Source organism: Saccoglossus kowalevskii, chromosome 12 (assembly GCF_978046115.1).
Source record: "Saccoglossus kowalevskii chromosome 12, keSacKowa6.1, whole genome shotgun sequence".
Classification (NCBI taxonomy): domain Eukaryota; kingdom Metazoa; phylum Hemichordata; class Enteropneusta; family Harrimaniidae; genus Saccoglossus; species Saccoglossus kowalevskii.
Window position 1 is genome coordinate 34871384 of NC_140652.1, and position 23220 is coordinate 34894603.

The 23220-nt window shown below is 34.4% G+C and overlaps 1 protein-coding gene across 1 annotated transcript; it reads right to left on the reverse strand.

Annotated features, from left to right (window-relative positions):
• Nucleotides 1-155: 155 nt before the first annotated feature.
• On the reverse strand, nucleotides 156-23146 carry LOC100378708 (staphylococcal nuclease domain-containing protein 1-like). The gene is made up of 19 exons (XM_002732511.3): nucleotides 23079-23146; nucleotides 17509-17658; nucleotides 16729-16852; nucleotides 16163-16244; nucleotides 15310-15470; nucleotides 14618-14709; nucleotides 13549-13704; nucleotides 12486-12592; nucleotides 10603-10825; nucleotides 9567-9736; nucleotides 8955-9138; nucleotides 8286-8427; nucleotides 7987-8096; nucleotides 6965-7153; nucleotides 5648-5780; nucleotides 3217-3410; nucleotides 2113-2220; nucleotides 1428-1676; nucleotides 156-359 (listed from the first exon to the last, which is right to left on the reverse strand). Exons 1-19 carry the CDS (start codon nucleotides 23130-23132, stop codon nucleotides 294-296), a joined length of 2694 nt encoding a protein of 897 aa, XP_002732557.2. The 5' UTR covers nucleotides 23133-23146; the 3' UTR covers nucleotides 156-293.
• Between the last annotated feature and the right edge of the window lie 74 nt (nucleotides 23147-23220).

The following is a 23220-nucleotide window of genomic DNA, read 5'->3' on the forward strand; positions in this document are numbered from 1 at the left end:
GTAGGAACAGTTTGGTAAAATTGAAACAAATTTAAAAATTCAACCATACACTTATGTATGAGAAGCACCTTTAGCAGCAAAATTCCATTTCCCAGTTACACACTTTTCACTGGTTCATTTTGTTTGTTTGCTCAATTTGTTAATTATTTTTCCTATTTGTCATTGCATTCAAGTAGATAAAAGTAACTAGAGATATTTCAAGTAGATAATATTATGTTCTAAGAGTCATTATGAAAGTAGATGATACAAGCTAAGCATTTGGTTCAATTAGATAAATATTCCTAGTTGTCAGCTTATTTCTGGTAACCAAATTCCTTGGCATCGTCATCAGTGAAGTCGCCATAGCGCCATAAATTCAACTGTAAAATAAAACATAACTATTAATAATTCAGAAATCAAGGTTTGATGACAGTTTGTAGATTACTACCAACAAGTTAGTTTAATTTTGTGCTGTCAATTTTTTGTCACCAATTAGGTTTGCAATCAACCAGAAGTAACCAAAGATAACCAGCTCCATGTTTTTTGTATTGTTACATAAAGATTGTTTTGTTCAGTAGTGAGTATTTCTATCTTTACTTGATTTCATAAATACAATTAGTGAAGTAATCAAGTGACATTATACAATAAAGGCAGAGACCACAGATTGGTTGCATAGAGCATCCATGTATCTTTATATATTCAAATAAATTAAACAATAAAAATATGCATGCAATTTATTTTATTTATTTTGAGAAAGAATAAACATCAATTTTATTCATGAGTTTGCAAATGTTTGTGGCATTGAACAATTCATTGTGAATCTTTGGACAATGAATTTAGCAAAATGTTGTTTAATGCCTTCAAAATTAGGGCAATTAATAGTGGTGTATTTCATTTACTTATTATGTAAATGACATTGGTGAGTTTATGATCAAAGTGAGACGCATTTCAAGGATACAATATATGTAATTTTTGGTTCATGTGTGATTCTATTGGAAATGTACTTGAATGAAGCAAATACAGAATTGTATGTTTATATTGGACATGAGAATGCTTAAACTGTTATTACAGTGAAAGAAGAAAACCTTTAACATGAACCACTACAGGACAGCTAAAGGAAACCAGAGCATCTATGTATCAAGTTTCATCAAAATCCAATGAATGGCTCTTTAGATATCAGTGGTACAGTCATGCCAATTAGGTAATTAATATGCATGGATTTCAACCAAAACCTAATCAAATTAGTGAATTAGCCCAGAGCATTTATGCACCAAGTTTCATTAAAACCAACATACGGTTTTTGAGATATCAGTGGAATGGAGGGACACACACACACACACACCCATACAGACAGACAGACAGACAGACAGACAGGCTAACTGCAAAGACTCCCATTGTGTGCTTCACACATGGGAGTCAAAAAGAGCAGAATAAATTTAATGACTTACACGACTTTTTCTTGCCTGGTCCTGACATTTGTTATACTCGGTTATCAGTGACTGTAGTCGCTTTTCACGTCTTTTTTCAACCATCACGTATCCTTCCTTGACCAGATTCTGCATAATATCATCACGACTTTCAGCATTAAGCAAAGTAACAAATTCTTGAGCGTTGACTCGATATTCTACATTCAATAAGAGGTTGTTGTTCATCACTTCCCGTTTGAAAGCTGCTGTAGCCTCGGATAATGCTTCAGGCTGTCAAACAAAGCATTTTTTTTGGTTAAGAATCAGTTGGTGTATGTATGCAAACTAAATGGGTTTAATCAAAAGATAACTTGGACAGAATCATGTTGTATGTTTGTCCAAGTACATGTATGTCGTACAATCCACTATTACGTTTGTAGTCAGTCTTTGCAATACACACTATAGTATGTCAGGTAAATATTTAGTTTAAAACAAAATCTTGAATAAAGTTCATTTGGCTTTTTTATTTGTATGTCAGAAACAGTGAACCGACTTTGGACAAGACGACAATTAGTTAACAGAATCAGTCAGATGATCACACCACAAAGAATTCACAAAAGGTTTATTTACAACTTTGATAGTCCTGTACAGTAACATGATATTCGTCAAGACAGGCAGCCAGTAACTAATACAGTTTACGTGTGAATATTGCAAATTTAAAACTTACATCAGTAGGTAGGCTGATAAATGCTGGTTGATAACGATGTGCTTGCGCTGGCAATGAATGGTATGATGGTGGTAGAGCTGCTAAATCAGTTACACTAACGGAATCACTCTGTAATGTAACCAAATATGAAAAAAAATAATATATATACATGTACATGTACATATAGAGAAAATACAATAAGTTTATCACAAAGTTTTGTAATAGCCAAAAAAATCAAAGAAGTCTTAGAAAAAAATGTATATTGAACATGAATTTGAAATGAGGTATACTTGTAAAATTAATTATAAGTTTTAAATTAGTCTTTTAAAGAAGAGGCCTGATGACATAATACACATGTAGCTCTGATGTGAGCAATCTGAGTACTAAAGTTAATCGCAACCAAAAACTTTAAAAATAATTAATAAATGGTAATCAAAAACTAATTCCTATTAGCATATTACCCCCAGGGCTGTGTAAATAAATTAACATCTGCATGAATTTTAATTCAAAACTAGAAGAGGAGTGCTTTTGATGAGTGGCACTGGCTATATCGATGGAGTAGTTACAAATTTACTAATTTCTTCTAATTAGATAAGTATATACACAGCAGTCAACAAAATTAAGTCAAAAGATTACAAACTGCATGCATTTGTGGTTAGCAAACATATCTGTTTTTTAATTCACACAAACTTCAACTTCTGTAACCTTGCACAAAATACCATCTGTGCATACTAATGAGATGATTTGCATATTATTAATCCTTCAACCTTTGACCCATTGAACACTAAAGTAAACTTTCGTTATCTTAATAAACCTAGATAATTTCCAATTTGTTATCAAGACCAGAAAATGGGAAACTATGTCCATTTAGTACAAAATTAACAATGAAATTGAAAAAAATACATAAAATGTTGAACCTGACGTTAGACTGGCAAAATTATAGTGTCAAAAGTTTTAAAATATCTATGACAAAGGGGACAAGTTTGAAACCTATTTGAAAACTCTAATGCTGTAAATTTGAAAACAATTTGAGTAATCATGTTCCGAGATAACACTTTATAACACTTAATCTATGTATGACTGAGAATATGAAGTCAGTTTGATTAAAAATGAAACTCCACTTACGTTGCCATAGTCAATGTAAAGCACCTGTATATTTTTGTTGGGTAGCAGCTTTTCAACTCTGGCACGATACCAGTTACCATCTACAAACTTAGCAGCACATAGGTCTCTATGTTTTGGGGTATACGAGGCAGCCAATGGTGGGTTACTACTGAATTCTGTATGTAGTTGTTCCATTAGTTTCTCCAGCTGTGGCCCTATAGTAAGATACAAGAATAATTTAACACCATTCAATAAGGCAAAAAAAAAAAAACTTGTGTTGCCCTCAAGTCCAAAAATTGAAAATTTTAGTCGGTAGTTTTGTTTTTTTCAGAGAAATACAGATCAACTCGAGGTTAGCCACTTATCCCCAGTGATCATGGGGGTCAAACAACGGTCTGAGATAGTTAATTTTTAGAGGAAACACTTTTTTACTGCTACTTTCTACTGCTACTGAGTTTTTAATATTTAGGCCTATTAAAAAAAAAAAAAAATATGAATTATTTTTCACAAGGTCACCGGGGGCAACAAACAATTTTTTTTTTTTTGGCCTATCATAACAAAGAATCATTCTATCCACAATGGAGATGAGAAAGTTGAAAACCATCATTCAACTCAATCAGTGATGACCTTAAGGATGCTGTACACGTTTTTGGTATTGATTTTCTAAACTGATATTTTCATATAAAATATTTACTGAACAACACAAAGCTATATATTGATGGAAAGCTTATTTCACACTGGATATGAAATCGACAAGATAGCAGGGTTCTCCCCAGAAAAAAATGCATAGCGCCGGGGCTAATTTGCATAATAATTTGCATATCATTTACATATCTTTCCTTCATTGATTAACAGAACTTATTTACAATTATGAATATTAGTGAGCTCAGCCACAGGGCAAATATTTTTTTTAATGGAATCAACACATTATGTTTCACAATTTAGAAGAGTTTGAAACATTCTCGAAATACAAATGCTGCAGACTAAAAACAAACACAAATACATTATTGTTGCAATTTAATTGTTTTGTAAAACGTTGAAGGAAACGCATTCAAAACGTTAAGCCAGATTTATGTTCATGAACCTCATAATTTTATTCACTCCAAAAACATTCTCCTTCAAAAAATCGATCACGTAATTAATTGACGTATTGTTGTAATTTATTATTCGTACCATCAACTTCTAAAACGTTTACAATTACAGTAATGAGCGAACAAATAAAGCTTCAAAACGATCATCAAAGTTACGACGTGACATAACTTACTTGGCCATGTTATACACCAGTTATAGCAATAATTCCTCAACAAATTTTACTTGTTTTTTTTTTTGATATGAAATGTAAGTAAAATCAGACTTATTTTTATCGGGAGCGATTATTTTTGATCACTTGATCGCTTCGGTAAAAAAAAAACAGACCCGCCATGATGTTTGTGAAACATTAGCATGTGTCCTTTGACCCGATGGGTCAAGAATTCCATTAACCAATCAAAATGCCGCATGGTAATGCCGGTAGAACCCGAAGTTTTCCGAATGGTAGTGATCATAAAAATCACATTGCGGAAGTAAAGCGATGTCGTAGCACGATGTGTTGGCATCGATTTCAATTGAAAACTGCATGACAGCTTTCGAAATGGTGATTTGCAATTTTTAAAAGGTAAATTAGGTCTTGAAAGAAGAGTTTTTACATGATTCGCAATGATAACAGTTCAAATGTATTTTACCAAATCACGCAATAAACACGTTTTTTTCTTGAGTAGCGTGAACTGATCGTGAACTCCGATTTGACCATGTTATATCGAGGTGGAATTGATTTTGAAATAATTTTAGCTTTAAATCTAAAGACTGTGTCTATCGCAGAAAGTATTTACTTACAAACAAAGAGGTGCTAATTCCACAAATTTGACTAGCCGCTACGTATCGTGCGACTAGGTCTATTGTTTATAAATTATAATCCACGACTGGCAGGATGCGTGTCGGTCGGTACTTAATTATACCAACAATCAGACAATAGTCCTCGTCGGAAGCATTTCCATGGTGGTCACTAATTTTGAGTGACGGTCGGGGCCGACCGGCGTGGCGAACAAAGCTTTTTCACATCTGATATTGGCATGTCAAATATGAAATCAAGCGCCGAGGTGGGAACACATAGCGCCGAGGTCCCAAGTGAAGGGCCGAGATTCACAGGTATAGCGCCGCGGACCTCGGCGCTAAAAAGCCCTGGGGAGAACCCTGGATAGTGTGTGTATGGACGTGTATAGTCAATAGCTAGTACCTATGAATACAAGACATGTTTCATTGAAAGAGTACGACTTACAGGATGGTTTGTTTTACAAAACTAGCACTTAAGATGTGCATTTCATACAATATATCACAAATAAGTCATGCCCTCTAGAGGGAGGAAGTGTTCAGTGAGAGCATAAGATGACACAACAAGTCAATGTACTTTACTTACCAGTGTCTGCATGTTGTGCGTAGAAGTTTAATTCATCAAGTACTTCAGTGATAACTACATTTTTATAAGTGGTCTTTCTATCACTTTCCTCCACAACAACAACATTCTGTGGTTCTTCGTAATTCTCCCAAACCTGTAGAAAAAGAACAATAATCAATTTAAATTCAACAAACTGGTGAAATCATTAAGATAAAGCAGTAGAGAGAGCAGCACTTGACAGCAGGAGTTTTAACCAGCCACCTGTCTGCCTGTCATTTTGTTTGATGGGCAAAATTTCTACAAAGCTATTCAATTTTGATGTCAATTACAAGTAAATTACAAAACCATAAAAAATCAAGAAATTGATCGTAAGTCTGTGTTTATGACTAGATACTGCTACCTTTCATTTTGATAAAGTTTTAAACAGGTACTTTTTATTTTCTGGCTGTAACCCTGCTTGACAGACATCTTCCATTGAAAAAAGAAACAGGAAATATTTGAAAACATTGCTGTTGTAGCTTTTATATTATGAAGATATCACCAGCTCGATGAATAAGTGATACCTCATCACGGTAAGACCAACTCGTTGACAATTATTGTTTCTTATGTTCAGTACAAATCACATGTACATATCTACTAAAGGGCTCTGTATGTCATTTTCAATGCAGTATGGCTGAAGTGCATAGATTTACAAAATATGGGAATTATAATCAAACATAATATTGGGCAAAACAACGTCACAGAATCTACATGGCTCTGTGCGAGCTTCTGTGTAATGTCGGTCAAAGAGCCAGAGAAAAATGCCAAGAAAACAGCACAAACTCAACTTTGAAGTACCTAAATTTATATATGTTTAGGAGTGTCTCAACAACTATTCCAAGGTACAGTTTTTCAGACTTTTTTTCACCATGATGGTTGCCAGCCAGTGAAAATGCTTGGATGTCTGCCCACGAGAATAAAGAAACTAGCATAACAAAATGATTGCCGAGCATTTTTTTTAATTTTAATTTGAAAGAAAAATATGAAGTACATCTGTAACCCAGTATGCATTTTCCTGATTAAAAATCGCTGTTTGTCTATGAGCAATGATTCTGACACCTTTATAGATGCGATTTTAAGATTTTAGACAAAATATCATTAATTTGACAAATTTGATCAAATAACAAAAAAACAATGCTCAATATAACCTACATGTACAAGTATAGTAGTATACAAACTTTCAATTTAATCAGGTGACATACTAGTGAGAAATCAGATGGGGGCAGAAATGCAAACAAAATGGCTACAAGGTGGCCATTTTAAGACAAGTATGCTTACATTTCCCATTATTCCACTCACCTTAATCTTCTTCTTTCTGGCATTCTCTTCTGCTAAATATAATAGTCTACTGTATGGACTACGTTCAGCTGTGAAATGCGTCTTTGCTAACCCTTCTTCTACCAATGATACGGATAAATTGATACCATCAACAAATAACCATCCAATAAAATTACCGGCTCTGTCCATTGATTCTACTTCAACTTCAACCTACAACGATGTACGAAAGATAACGTACAAAATGTCACAAACTAGTAAATAAAGTCATTTGTCAAGTAATTGCATTACACAGCCCCAATCCAATGTAGTAGTCAAATGCCCTTGTTCACATTTTGTCAACTACCGAATACCAACCAATATATACTAGTAAATTGCAAGTCACAATATAGCCCATTCAATATGCAACAGGCCCTTTCACAATGATGCATTGCAAAATCACACAAAAATTCAAACCACAGCAAAAATAAATGCAACCTATACCAATGTGGCCGAAAAGCAATAGTCACAAAGTGATTCTAAAAATATGAACAGTATCCAGTATGTATCTCAGAGTCGCAAACCATAATATACAAGTTACCATGTTAGTAAGAGAGCAGCCTAAACAAACCTGATTTAATCTTCCAATTAATTTGACAATGAACAAATAAATATTTTTGTAAGTACTGGGTAGTTATTATTTAAATAACATGATTGTAGTGTTGAAGGGATAAATGGATGTGACAGACAAGCTGTCAAATACAGAAAGCAAAAAAACAAAACAATGAAAGGCGTGAATAGTTTTATTACTAAGAAACATCACCAACTGACATCACCAGAATGTGGTCATTTCTCGTAAAAATACGATGAGATGGTGGAAATTATAAAATTATGCGAGTTACACTAAATCTCAATATTAGAAAATCAACAACAGCAAGTATAACTGATTGACACACATCCTAACTCAATACAATTCATTATTTATCTACACTACATGTACAAACATTGGGTAACATGTTTGTAACATTCTAACCATACTTGCTAAGAGCACACAAATAAAATCTTACCTCTCTCTGCAGACATAGTTCTTTTGTATATTGCAATGCGTCCTCTGCACATGCTTCAGTTTCAGATGGACCACCAGGACCTGTACGTGCCATACGGGGGCAGTTGATACCTACAAAATATATCATGGCATACATGTATTTAAAAAAAATTTCAACAAAATGTTGGCCTATGAAACTCAAGAATTATATTAAGTGATCCTGTACACTTGTAAACACAAAGCAATAAGCATCACAGATTATAAAATATAAGCTTCACAATGCTATTTTTATATTTCAAAAAAGCATTAATGGGAACATACCAGCTAGAAGGAATGTTACAAGACACGTCTCTTTAGGCAGATAGATTCTTACACGTGACCCACTTGCTACAAATTCAACAACTCCTTCACTGCGACCAGCACGTTGTAAAAATGGCAGAAATTGTTTAGCTTTCTGTGGTTCCTGAAAAAATAAAAAACATCAGAAACATTACAAGTTATTCTCAAGGGCAGGAGTGATGTTGTTACACTGTTCAGGGGAGTCTTGACAACAATTTTAAAGTACCATGGTTCTAATAGTTTTCAACCTTTGTTATCACCATGACGGTTGCCAGGCGGTGAAAATACCTGGTTGTCTGCCCCAGAGAAAAGGATTTGTCATGATTCCAAGATCTTACTAAAAATGAAACAGATGTAATCATAAACACATACTAGTAGTGCATTTTTTGCCACAGAAGTCATATTCATATTTGGGACTACATGACAAGGCTGTGTGGCCATCTTTCTATCAAATGGCAATTTTAATGCACTATCCTGGCATCAACCAGGCTCGGTCGATGCAACAGTCACTATTTTTGTTTTCTCATTTGTTTGTCCAAATTGAACAGCTTCATATAACAGAATGATTAGTGAAATATGAAATAAACTATTGGTACAATGTGTATAATGTTAATAAATATGCAAATAAATTATTAAATTTGTAAAACTTACACCAGATAAATCTGCCACTCTGTGTATTGGTGGTTCTTTTTTACTATGTACTCCTTTCCCATTCTTTTGTGCTCTTGCTTCCGCAGCTAGTAATTCATCATAATGCGAGGAGCGTTGGTCGTCGTCGGCACGGTAACGTAAAACACTAGCAAATCCTTTGCTAACCAGTGCTTCACCAACGTTACTGAAAGATAAATGAATAGCAAATTACATCAGGATAGGATAAGAATAGACAAGTAAAATCCAGATGTAGAACATACTAAAAATAGCTAATGAAAACACACTAATGCTTTTATGATTAATAGTTTGTAAATTTTTTATATAAAATTTATAAACTAATGAAACAAAATGCAACAGACAGTCTATTCTGAAACGCAACTGAAAATGTGCACTCATATGATCCCCTGTGGGTAACAGCGCCACCACAGGATAAAATTATATGAACTGTAACCTTATGATAGCTACTTCCATGAATCAAAATCTCAATTAAAATTTTTGAAAAACATGAAATAAGACGTTGAGCTTTTGTGTCTCTGGGGTTATCATTTGTCCAGATCAATAACACTGATAGATTCAAATTTGGGAGAAAAGATAATCAGTTTGTATACTTACATGTTTCCAATAGTAACAGTTGCACATGTCTTTTCAGGGAAACCTTCATTGGCAGGTCTAATGTAGTCAATACATACATTTACTTTTTTGCCAATCAACTTCTTGCGCATAAATTCTCGTGCCTCAAACATGTATGGTATGTCATACAAAGGACGAATACGACGATTCTCCTGAACAAAATAATGAATATACAGAAATTAAATAAAAAAATATACAAAAACAAAGAATATATTCATTAATGCTGCATTCTGGACAAGATTTTTCTAAACCGGGGAACAGGGGAGGAGTGCCCTGACACTCCTGGCTGGTGCCCTCTTACCGAAATGCCGATTGAATTTGAAGTCATAATTTCTTGAGCTGCGCACTTTCGTGTCGCAGTACAACATTAAATTAGTTTTCAAATATATTTTTTTCTGTGAAAACTTCTCAGCAACATCAGCTGACAATGTGTCTGGACACCAAATACACTACAATCACTCCAAAAATATTTCAATGGCGCGAGATACACAGTTAAAATGGCACAGAAACCTTTTTTGGTCAATTTGCTCCCTCGCCTGTGTGTGCTCCCTCTTGTTAATTTTTTCTAGATAAAACCCTTGAGATAGTGTACGAGTATAAAGTTAATTTATGGAAGCACACTTCATTGTTACTACACCACTATATTCATTTAGATCAAGTCCTGCTCTAAAATCTGGTGGCAGTATTTTAACTGTAGAAGCTACTTTTAAAACTAAAATAAGCATGCAGCAAACTGTTCAACTTACAGCGCCCCCAAACTATTGTAACAAAAAATCTTTTGTTTAATCAACAGTACTGTAAAACTATTTTCACTTTTTTGATGTTTTGAGCAATTTCACTGCTTTTTACGTTGGCAGGGAATCAATGAGTTATATTGTTATTTTACATGCAGATTTGACATTGCAGATTTTATTTAAGTGAAAATAAAAACCAGTGAGAAATTAATACATTTATAATATTTCATATAACATATTTCATATTATATATTTTGTATAACATATTTTTATTGAATATTTACCTTTATTGGCGATTCATCTTCTTTACCGGGTTGTGTCAACCGTGGAGGTCGAATACTAGACAGCGTTAGTTTACGGTATTCACCAGTGTTTGTTTTGATCACCATTGAGTCAGCATTTACTACTTCAACAACTTTGCCAGTAAAGTTTTTATCTTGTAAATCTATGGCTGGTCCACTGGGAGTGTAGTCCTTCCATATTCTAAGACGTTTGTCTTTAGCAAACCTGGTATAGATGAAAATAATGTCAGATAAATACAAAACCATGTCCCTTCACTTGTTTATAATCCTCACTAACTTCATAAACCGCTGATGAGATAAAAGAACCCTTTGTGAGAAACTGTAAACCTTTGCGAAACTATGATTAGAATCATGCACACTGGAGCAAATGGGGCTGCGATCAATCCCATTCAATAAACCATCAAACTCCCATTTAGCTAATATTATGGTCTGGGCTAGAATGCCTACTTTGTAATTTATCACATGACCGTCTAATTTACCCGTCTCATGACCATGCATAGAACAATTAAATAAATTGATATAAATTAATATAAAGGACGACATCCAAATTTGTTTTGTTTTTAATGAAATTGAAATTCTGAAATATTTGGTATAGTAGGTTTGTGAATGCAGAAGCTGAAATAAAAAATAAATACATTGCTGTTCAGTGGAACCAATCACTATCCACATGCACATAAATACATTGCTGTTCAGTGGAACCAATCACTATCCACATGCACATAAATACATTGCTGTTCAGTGGAACCAATCACTATCCACATGCACATAAATACATTGCTGTTCAGTGGAACCAATCACTATCCACATGCACATAAATACATTGCTGTTCAGTGGAACCAATCACTATCCACATGCACATAAATACATTGCTGTTCAGTGGAACCAATCACTATCCACATGCACATAAAATTGTCAATAAAGTCGTTTCTCTTGTAAACCTTTGTAACACTTAACACTAAATTGTCAACTTTTATCACCTTTTACAAAATATACCTGTCAATAATTGTTAAAATGTACCTGTACTATAATAATACATAGATAAATGTGTGAATTCTGTATTTACTTTAATGGTTGTTCTAATTAGCAACCAGTTCGAGGAAGGGTTGTCACTTGCACATACGTCAGATGGTCATAGCGTGTCATTGTTTAAAAGCAAGCGTCTCCCCATGAGCCTTTGCGTTTTTCGCACATGCGCAGGTGACCCTCCCTCTTTAAATTTTTGATAGCCATAACAAAAGTGGTTGCTAAAGAAACTTTGTAAATTTTAACATCAAAAATGTTTAAGTTTGGCTTGAACACAATAATATATTTGAGTTAATATCACAAAAATGGGTCTTATCCACAGTCAGCTGGCGCACACGTGATAATAAAATAAATACGATATTTACTACGTGAGGGCCGCCATCTTGACGCATAAAACTAAATAAGAGACAAGTTGTGAAACGCGTTTTTCAGATTCCTACAAATCAGGACAAAAATACCAATCTTTCACAAAAATACGATCCATTGGGGTTATATTAAGCCAACCGATAACAAAATTCAGCCTGATTCGTCGGTTTTGAGTTGAAAAATCCCTTGCATACGAACACCTAATTACGTGAAGAACCTAGAACACTTTTCTGGGGTATTTAAAACTAAAAATTTGCATTCCAGCTCAGCAGCCAATCAGCGACGGCCTAACGCTTAGATGACAATTTCAGTTTCAAATACCTAAAAGTTCTTATTTATAGGGTGTAAGGCCTGTATAGTTTAAGGTCATAAAACACATAACCCGTAGACTTATAACAGTTGTATCGATTCAAAAAATTACAACTAGATCTGAAAAGGAATGTAACGGGAAAACATTGCATAACATTAAAACTCACCGTTCAGCTGCTCGTAATTTTTCAGGTCCTTGCGACACAAGTCCCATACTCCAATCAACACAACGAGCAAAACCATCACGCACTAACAATTCTGATATATTACCATTCTGAAATAAAGTAGTACAATAAGAGACTGCTCATTGTAACTCCATGTCAGTTAATTTGTAATTAACATAGCACATCTTTAAACATTAGTCTTTTGATATTTTTGTCTTTGGGGGCATTCAATTTTGATGACATCAATTGTAAAACATGTACGATATTGAAAAACTAATACCGGTAACTTTCGCTATTAGAAATTTTCAGGATTTACCGATTAGCCATTTGTTTTCAGTATGCCCCAAAGATTTCAACAAGTCAAAAGGTGTAACGAAGATTATACTTTTTCAATAAGCTGTTAATCTGCTTTTTTCCAATATTAATATAAGTTAGTTGTCATAATACTACTACTAGTATGTCTCAAGATTAAATGCTTTTTATAATATAGACGGACAAAACTCAGGGATTGCGTTAACCCCATATTTTGCTTCCCTGACAATTATTGAAGGGGGATCCAGTTTTTCAGGCAAGCTGGGGTCCAATCCCTAATAAAGTTATCCAGGGTCAAATTTCAATTTCTTAAAATTTTGCAAGTGGGATTCGTCTTGCCGAGACACTAACGCAAACCCTGGACTCACTGACTCACAATTTGAAAATTACTTGAAGCAGTTCAATTGAATTATTTTGAATGTGTATTTAGTAATTTATTATTTAGTATATTTATATCATTACATGCACGTCTCATAATTGTCATAAAACACCAATAAAATATCATGAGAGAGTGTGTATAGAGATGCATCTATTTATACATGCAAAAACTAATACTGAAATATTGAAGGTATTACTTAGAGAATGCCCAAGTTGTTAGCTAGCTACCGGTAAGTCTTCATGCCAGCTATGCTGTATTCAGAACTCAAAGAAATGCATGGGTCAATTTTTTTACTTAATCACCCCATAACAACGATACAAAACAATGCAGTGGCTAGTCCAGATCAATAAACACAACACAAAATTGAAAACGTACCGGATGTAATATACTTCCAATGAAGTTCTGATTAGAAATCCCCTCTAAGATTATCTTCACATCTCGCTGCAATAATCGGCTTTCAGTGAAGAATTTTGCTTCTTCCGCAAATGGCTCTGGTACTTGTTTATCTCCTTCTAGTTTGAACATTGGACACTGCAATAAACATTTCATATTTCTGAGTGGGTTTAATTCCCTCATGAATATTCATGACATGTAAATTATAATTATCCTCAAACACAACTAGTTTGAACATTGGACACTGCAATAAACATTTCATATATCTGAGTGGGTTTAATTCCCTCATGAATATTCATGACATGTAAATTATAATTATCCTCAAACACAACTAGTTTGAACATTGGACACTGCAATAAACATTTCATATATCTGAGTGGGTTTAATTCCCTCATGAATATTCATGACATGTAAATTATATTTATCCTCAAACACAACCAGTTTGAACATTGGACACTGCAATAAACATTTCATATTTCTGAGAGGGTTTAATTCCCTCATGAATATTCATGACATGTTAATTCTAATTATCCTCAACACAACTCAATTCACTTATGTGACAGCCAATGAAATTTCAGGTCCACTGCAATGACATAAGTACAATTTAATGGAAATACATTTCATCAATTCAAGAGCAAAGTTTAGAATGCAAAAAGTCAGCAATGGCCACTGCAAGAAAAGTGCAATTTTGATTGAGATTGAGATTACACAAATTTCAAACTTTTTGTTTTGCAAAAATGCAGGGAAATATTGAGTAGTTCCTCTGTCAAGCGAACAATTATTTAATTTTTATGTCAACACAAGTAAGAACTGTTCTTCATTGGATGCATTATACAGTCTGTGAGTGTGTGAAAGTAGTCTGGGTAATGAGAATTCTTGCATCTTCATTTCCTCCAATTTCAATTTACTCTTTTATATAATTCACACTATCAGATAATTGTCAATCAGCGCAAACACAATTAGCATTGAGTGAGATAAACGCTGAAATAAACAGATCTGTTGGCACAAACTGACAATCATGGTTTAATGACTAGAAGATCAAATACTTTACCTTAATTCCTGACAACATAATGGTGATTTGATGGAATGATGGCAATAAAAACGCCCTCGCTGTACAGCCATCACGTACAAACTCAATGACAGCTATGAATAAATATAAACAATAAATAAGTCAACTTTAAGTTATGTAAGAATACAGTAACGATATCAAGCATGAAGCTTTTTTCTCTACACATGTTGGAAATAGTACATTTGTAATTGTTATGTACTAAGAGTATGCACGATATCTGTGTATCATATATCTAACTTACTGCACATTGAAACATGGCTGTTTTTTTAGAGTTGGTTTAAACATGGAAATTACTATAATGTACACGTATGTGAGGTATGTAGATTGACACAATAAGTTTCACCCCCCACACACATACCCACACACACAAATGAACATGTTTTTGGAATAAATCCATGACTGATACTTAAATGTTCCTTTACTGTAAACTGTCTAATTTTCACTGCTGGAATTTGTTGTGGTTTGATGATCTTGGGCGACCTGTCACGAAATTCAGAAATTCTATGTTGTAGAATCCCAGAGAAATTAAATTCTTTTGGCTACAAAATTATGCAATTTCAGACTCGCAAAAAAAAGTTGAAACAGTTTACAGTGTATCACATAAGCAGGATAAGAGCTAAAACAGGATGTGCTTTTGGTGCTACCATTATGATAAAGGGATGATAGGTACTTACCATCAATGGGCTCCTGATGGTGAGAATCCATGAAGTTTCTTGGATTGTCAATAACCCATGTGATATCCCTGACTAAGTGAGTGTTTGGTTCTTTGCTCCATTTTCCTCTACCCACACCTTTAGCTGCTTCTTCCAATTCAATCAAATGCTGGCCTTGTTCACTGCAGAAAACAGAAAATTAGCCAGTTGTACAACCATAGTGGATATTTCATCAATCCTACCAGTGAGACAACCCAATTTTTGGTAAAACAGTAGTTTGCTAATTGCCTCGAGCAAATCAACCAACTGGCTGGTAACGGCTGCATTCACTGAATCTATTTTGAAGGCTTACATAAATTCAAATTTTCACCAGTTTAGAGAAACCTAGGAAAATCCTGGAGCATATTTACAGGGAAACCAGTAAATTGGAAAAAATCACTGAGGTAATAATTTGATATTTTACGAAGTGAAACCATACTTACATTGTTAATTTATAGAAAGATATTGATACTTTGATACTTTTGGGCTTTACTCAATATAAAATTGTTGTGTGTTGTCTTCCTATCAATTGTGTATAACGCCATAACTGCTTACTGATGTTTAATTCTATACTACCATAATAAATGTGTTGGGTTTGGTCATAGATGAAGGCTTTTTGTGACAATAAAGTACTAGTTATGACTGACCTATGTTAATAACTTCAATGCCATAATGCATGCAATGTGCAAAACACATTGTGGATGATGTACAACCAAAGACCAATCAGAGAAATGAATAATTATACAAAAGTAAAATGCACCATGATGATGACAGAGTCTCTTTTATACGACTAAAGAATATAAAGTAACATGTTATAAGAAAGAATATTACTTACTCAGTGGCTCTCAAACCACCTCTTCTTACTTCAACTAAACCTTCAGCAACAATAGATTCTGTAACATTCTCACCAGTTGTGTCTGAAAAACAACCACTTCATTATGACGTGCATCTCTTGTATTTTAGCCACTAATAACTAAATAAATATCATGGTAATTTATATACACCTGTCCACTAGGAGTGACAACACATTGGATCATAATCAGCTGATCTGACCTCTGACAACACATTGGATCATAATCAGCTGATCTGACCTCTGACAACACATTGGATCATAATCAGCTGATCTGACCTCTGACAACACACTGGATCATAATCAGCTGATCTGACCTCCCAGTCTATAGTGAACAAACAATCAGACTTGTCGTTTTTGGGAGTGTGATTTCTAGTTCGATATTAGCTTGTACGACATTTCACGAAGCAAAACTAAAAACAATAACTTCAGTTTTTATTTTTTTTATTTTACACACGCAATGTGTAGCAAGTTGTGAAATCACTCTGAATAGTATTTGTCATTCTCCAGCCATTTTTATAAAGCAAAACCAGTACAATGTAATCTCTCACCTCGGCCAAGGTAGATGTTACCATATTCACGACCACTTCCAGGCACTCGGTATTCAATAGTAAAGCACACCTCTTTACCCACCAGTTTCTTACGCAAGAATTCTCTCGCCTCCCATGCAAAAGGCTGCAAGTAAGAAAAAAATATTTACTAGAATACGCTGTACTAATAGAAAAACTTTCTTCACAAATATTCAGATTTCACAATTATACATTTTTTGGTTTGGTCTCTGAATATGCATAAACTCTGCATGGAAATCACTTGAGGCAAGTGAAATAGGATGATCTTTTGCATCACATTAATAAAATTATTATTTAAGTGACAGAAATTTACTCCTTATTCAATCAATCTTGAAATATTAAAGGGAGAGGGTCGTCACATGTGCACGCGCGTGAATTGAGTCCTAAGCAACGATAACAACACGCGCTAAAAACGCAAAGGCTCATTGGGAGATGCTTGTTTGTAAACAATGACACGCTATGGCCATCTGACGCATATGCAGGTGACGACTACCCTGCTTTAAGATAACACTTGCACGGCTTAACCATCTTGTCTGCAGTTTTATTTATTATTCAATTTTTTTTTTAAATATCTAATTTCAGGACAATAGGAACCAAAACAAATTATGTGTTAGTGGAATTTTTCCAGGTACTTCAATAGAGCAGACATGGTATTAGAAATACATACATGTACATCCGTCAACACTGACAGCTTTCCAGTAACTGTGACAATCTAACTTTCCTATCTGCACTAAATATTATTGTAATAAAACTATCACTCACTTCATCTTTGGTGTCAACTGATCCTTCAATATTAGGACTTGCACGTCTTGCTAGCCTTGGTGCTGTTATGTTAGATAAGCAGAGCTGTCTTTCTGGTGGTGGCCCACCTTTTGGTTGTCCTCGGATGATCACAGAATCACCTGACTGAACCTGAAATTAAAAAAAGATTTTTGTGATTAACTGAATAAAAAGTAACTTCCAATTTTAAAAGAGACTATAAAATGAACTGACTATGCATGAATTAAACTTACAGATAGCATTCAACTAGCTAATCTCAAACTTTCAAGTAGTTTTCAAGCTGGCTTTCAACTACCTTCAATATTCAGGTAGGATTTGGACAATTTTTACTAGCTTACAAGCTGGTCTGATGTGCCTTTCAAATAGGTTTTAGCATAGACCTTAGAAAGAGATGGTTTCAGGTATCATTTAACTAGTTTTGCACTGCAAGTTCAGCTAGATCATATGAGAGAATATACTACAATCAGACCTGTACAGTGACCACAGTGGATCATTAATCAAAGTAGTCTTTATAGACAGATGTTTCTTCTATAGAAGTTGGATATTTCATAGATCATCAACTCGTACATTTGACATAACATTTGTCCAGAAAATAATGAGATGATATAAAAATCAAATAAATAAGTCTGAGTGACATGAGGCAATTAAAAATTGCTTTATGAATGGAGTATTGCTGAAAGAGTGGTCATATGGTATTCATACACAGGTTTCTGATATATTATGCTTTGAGACAGCATAAAAGTGGTCACAATAGGCAGACAGTTTTTTTCTAAAATAGAGGTTTTTAACTTGTTGACAAATTAATTACTATACAATTCTAATCAAATGATTTTTTTAACAGACTATCACAAGAAATAACTACTGAACATTATGACCCAAAATATGTGCTGAAAATTGTCTGCTCCCCCTATAAATCACATGGTTTCTCCCACTGCATTGGATCAAACTATGAGCAATCTGCTCCCCCTATAAATCACATGGTTTCTCCCACTGCATTGGGTCAGACTATGAGCATTCTGCTCCCCCTATAAATCACATGGTTTCTCCCACTGCATTGGGTCAGACTATGAGCAATCTGCTCCTCCTATAAATCACATGGTTTTTCCCACTGCATTGGGTCAGACTATGAGCAATCTGCTCCCCCCCTATGAATCACATGGTTTTTCCCACTGCATTGGGTCAGACTATGAGCAATCTGCTCCCCTTATAAATCACATGGTTTTTCCCACTGCATTGGGTCAGACTATGAGCAATCTGCTCCCCCCTATAAATCACATGGTTTTTCCCACTGCATTGGGTCAGACTATGAGCAATCTGCTCCCCCCTATAAATCACATGGTTTTTCCCACTGCATTGGGTCAGACTATGAGCAATCTGCTCCCCCCTATAAATCACATGGTTTCTCCCACTGCATTAGGTCAGACTATGAGCATTCTGCTCCCCCTATAAATCACATGGTTTCTCCCACTGCATTAGGTCAGACTATGAGCAATCTGCTCCCCCTATAAATCACATGGTTTCTCCCACTGCATTGGGTCAGACTATGAGCATTCTGCTCCCCCCTATAAATCACATGGTTTTTCCCACTGCATTAGGTCAGACTATGAGCAATCTGCTCCCTCTATAAATCACATGGTTTCTCCCACTGCATTGGGTCAGACTATGAGCATTCTGCTCCCCCTATAAATCACATGGTTTCTCCCACTGCATTAGGTCAGACTATGAGCAATCTGCTCCCCTTATAAATCACATGGTTTCTCCCACTGCATTAGGTCAGACTATGAGCATTCTGCTCCCCCTATAAATCACATGGTTTTTCCCACTGCATTGGGTCAGACTATGAGCAATCTGCTCCCCCCTATAAATCACATGGTTTTTCCCACTGCATTGAGTCAGACTATGAGCAATCTGCTCCCCCCTATAAATCACATGGTTTTTCCCACTGCATTGGGTCAGACTATGAGCAATCTGCTCCCCCTATAAATCACATAGTTTCTCCCATTGTACAAGGTCAGACAATAGATAGTGTCAATTGTCTGTACTTTTGAGGTGAACATAAACAAGAACAAATTGTAGGTACTACAAAAAGTGTCAGTTAACATGTGACAGATGTGTAATTGTATTCATGCATTGTTCTACCCTAGTTTAGAAATAGGGGAAAATATAATTAGAGTACATCCCACATCAACAGCATGTTACCACCAACAACAGCAATGAATAGATTATTAATAATTATCAACATGGCTGGCATTTTTTTGTACCTTATCTTTTTAGTGTACAAAGGTACAAGGGCCCACAGAGCCAAGGTCTGACCATCCATTTATTGACGATATCTACCTAGATTTTTTTTAATTTCTTGTTATTCCTGTTCTATGTAACAAAAAATACACATACAGAAACATCTAAAATGAAGTATAAACTGGAAACTTGAATTATTGCATAATTTTTATTGTATTGAGTTTTTGAATATTGAGTTGTATTTATGTTTAACATATGGAATGTTTTGCAAGATTTTATATTTACCCTTCCAGTGAAACATGAAAAAGAAAAAATGTACACTACAGTGTACATGTATACTCTCAAGGAGGAGAAGGATGAATGTAATATAATTTGTGAAATTCAATAATTAATTTAAGAAGTTTCATTACTGACAATATTTCTCCCGAACACCTAAAACACGCCAGTGATAGTTTATATGTACTCTTGTCGTTGTGCATGACAGGCATGCTTGTTCATGGTTATTTGCCAAATGAACTGTTAGAAACTATCATTGTCCCAATTATAAAAGATCGCTCAGGCGATATCACTTCCCGTGACAATTATCGTCCGATTGCTGTTGCTACCTCTATTTCAAAGTTGTTAGAATTAATACTTCTGAAACGGTTGGAGGATTTTATAACTACTACTGATTTTCACTTTGGTTTCAAGTCGAACCATTCCAGGGACATGTGCGTCTATGTTGTTAAGGAAATTATTGATTTTTATAAATCTCACAATAGTCCTGTGTTTTTATGTTTCATGGATGCATCGAAGGCCTTTGATCGTGTCAATCATTGGTCCCTTTTTAAAAAGCTTATTGAACGTCATGTTCCATTATTTATTGTAAGACTTTTGATGTATTGGTATAATTCTCAGCAATTCTATGTTAAATGGGGTTCTGTTATGTCAGATTCATTTGGAGTTTCTAATGGTGTTAGACAGGGGGGGTATTTTATCTCCTTTTCTTTTTAACTTGTATGTTGATGATCTGAGTATTGAGCTGGGGAATATTTCTGTTGGACTAAAAATTAACAGTATGTTCATCAACCATATGTTTTATGCTGACAACCTTATTTTGGTTTCTCCTTCTATTAAGGGTTTGAATTTTCTTGTAAAGTAGTGTGAGAATTATGCCAATGAATTTGATATTTTATTCAATTTTAAGAAATCTGTCTGTATGTATAATTTACCATCCCAGTGTGGCATTAAACGAGTTCCCAATGTTTATCTTAATGGCAAGCCACTACAATTTGTTAGTCGGTATTGTTATTTAGGATATCATTTTACCCAGGACGGAAAATTTGTATTGTAGTTACCTTTGGTCGGATATTACTGTGGCAGATTTTAATCGTATTCGTGTTGCGTATAACAACGCTCTTAGAATTATATGTAATGTTTCTCGTTCTTTTAATAGTAGTATAACAGAGACTTTCGCCAGACTACATGTTGATGATTTTCAGGTTAAACTTAGAAAAATGTGCTACAGTTTTTCGCAACGTATTTTGTTGAGTAAGAACTCTGTTTTAATCAATCTATTATCTAGTGATATTTTTTTTTAAATCACGTATATGGCAAATGTGGCGTGGTCGATTTTATTTAATGCATACTGTGTAATTTGTTAATATTTTTCTTTCTTACTTTTTATATGGGTCTGTCCTGAAATAAAAGATAATAAAAGTAATACCAATTATAGCTTTTAATCAAAGAATAAACATTTTCTATACAGTATATGATAAGTTGGTGTACAGACCTTGTTTCCTACTTTCAAAGTGATAAACAGAATAAACCTAAAATACTATTTTTTTTAATATTAGCATGTGGGTACCAGTATGTCACACTGGAGAGCACATATGTTACACTTGTGTATCTATACAAAAAAGTGTTTTACAAACTTTTAAACTACACAACCATTGGAAAGTATATTTCAAAGAACGCGCAAGATTATTTAAAACAATTTTGTATTTTTAACCTGGGAAATCATAGACTTAATGATGATGTAAAAAATATCTGTACATACATGTACAGATCATTCACATTTACAATGTATAGTCAGATCTGAGATAGAGTACTAGTTAAGTAAGTTGTTTTTTCTTCTGGTATATACAAATAAAATATACTATACTACACTATATGTTGATAATGTATTTAGCTTGTAATGACGCGAAGCTTTAGTACATGTCCAATGTAGTATTACTCAGAAGCAAATCTACATTTGCATGCATCACAGCACACAGTAAACATTTCATGGAATTTCCATTTGATACAACATGTACCACTGAGACACTACCAGTACTCAGTTGAAAGAGAAAGTAAATATTCCATATGGATAGATAGATATCCACAAAACTTTTATAAAACATGCAGATTTGTAATGTATTCCCATACGGTTAATATTAATAGTAATACACTTGTACATGTACTTTTTTTCAGAATTTTCTCTCAATGTTTTTTTAATTGTGTGCATTTCTCATCGGATCTTAAAAGCTGGTAGCAATTTTACCCCCTTTCTTCAAAATTGAAAAAACAAATTACAACAGAGTCTGCAATATGTGCGACAATGACCATGTTGAAGATGAACAACATTTTGTCACAAATTGTCCTCATTACAATGAAATAAGATCAAAACTTTACATTGTAGCTAATAAACGTATACCAAATTTTGACAAATTTAGTAATGAAAATAAATTCATATCATTACTAAGTGACGAGAAAATGTCAATTCCTTTAGCGCAATATTTAAAAAACTGTTTTAATACAAGACAGCAGCACCTACATAAACTAAGCCAGTAATACATTCCTTGTATTCAACTTATTATCTTTTTTTTTTTTTTATGCCTTTTTGTTCCCTTACTCTTTATGTGGTTATTTTTCTTTTACTAATATCTGATTTGTAACCCTTTTCATCCCCTCCGGGGGATGTTGTGTGTTAATAAATAAATAAATAAGTAAATAAATAAGATCACACATGTGTAAAAGCATAATTACACACAAATCACCAAGACATATTGTAATGTAGCTGATCTATGATGAGTGTGATTCAAATCAAATACCAGTACAGAAGTAAAATATAAGGCTATTTTCTACGCGTTGGACGCCCGGCGTGGATTCAAACTATAACACACTGTCTGACCGGCGTTGCGGTGCTGGTTTCCATATGGGAAGATCGGACAATGAAAATTGTGCGATTTCGGAGTATTCAACTATTAAAAAAGTGGTATAGAGTCCGCATACAAATCATCTTAACTATATTTTCACATTTCCGAATTTCGATAAGTTTTACCTTAATACCTTACCTGTTTTACGATGCCACGTTGAATACTAGGTGTCTGACCTCCTGGAGTAGCCATCTTGAAGAGACCGGAACTTCGCTGTGCATGCCGGGAAATCGCCTCGGATCTATTCATAGGCCGTTATTGTAATTCAGCGTAAATGGCG

Coding starts and splice junctions, on each gene's coding strand:
- LOC100378708 (XM_002732511.3), bottom strand. CDS start 23,132: ATGGCTACTCCAGGAGGTCAGACACCTAGTATTCAACGTGGCATCGTA. Junction 14,710..15,309: donor CCATCAGGAGCCCATTGATG/GTAAGTACCTAT, acceptor ATTTATTCATAG/CTGTCATTGAGTTTGTACGT. Junction 8,097..8,285: donor TGTAACATTCCTTCTAGCTG/GTATGTTCCCAT, acceptor TATATTTTGTAG/GTATCAACTGCCCCCGTATG.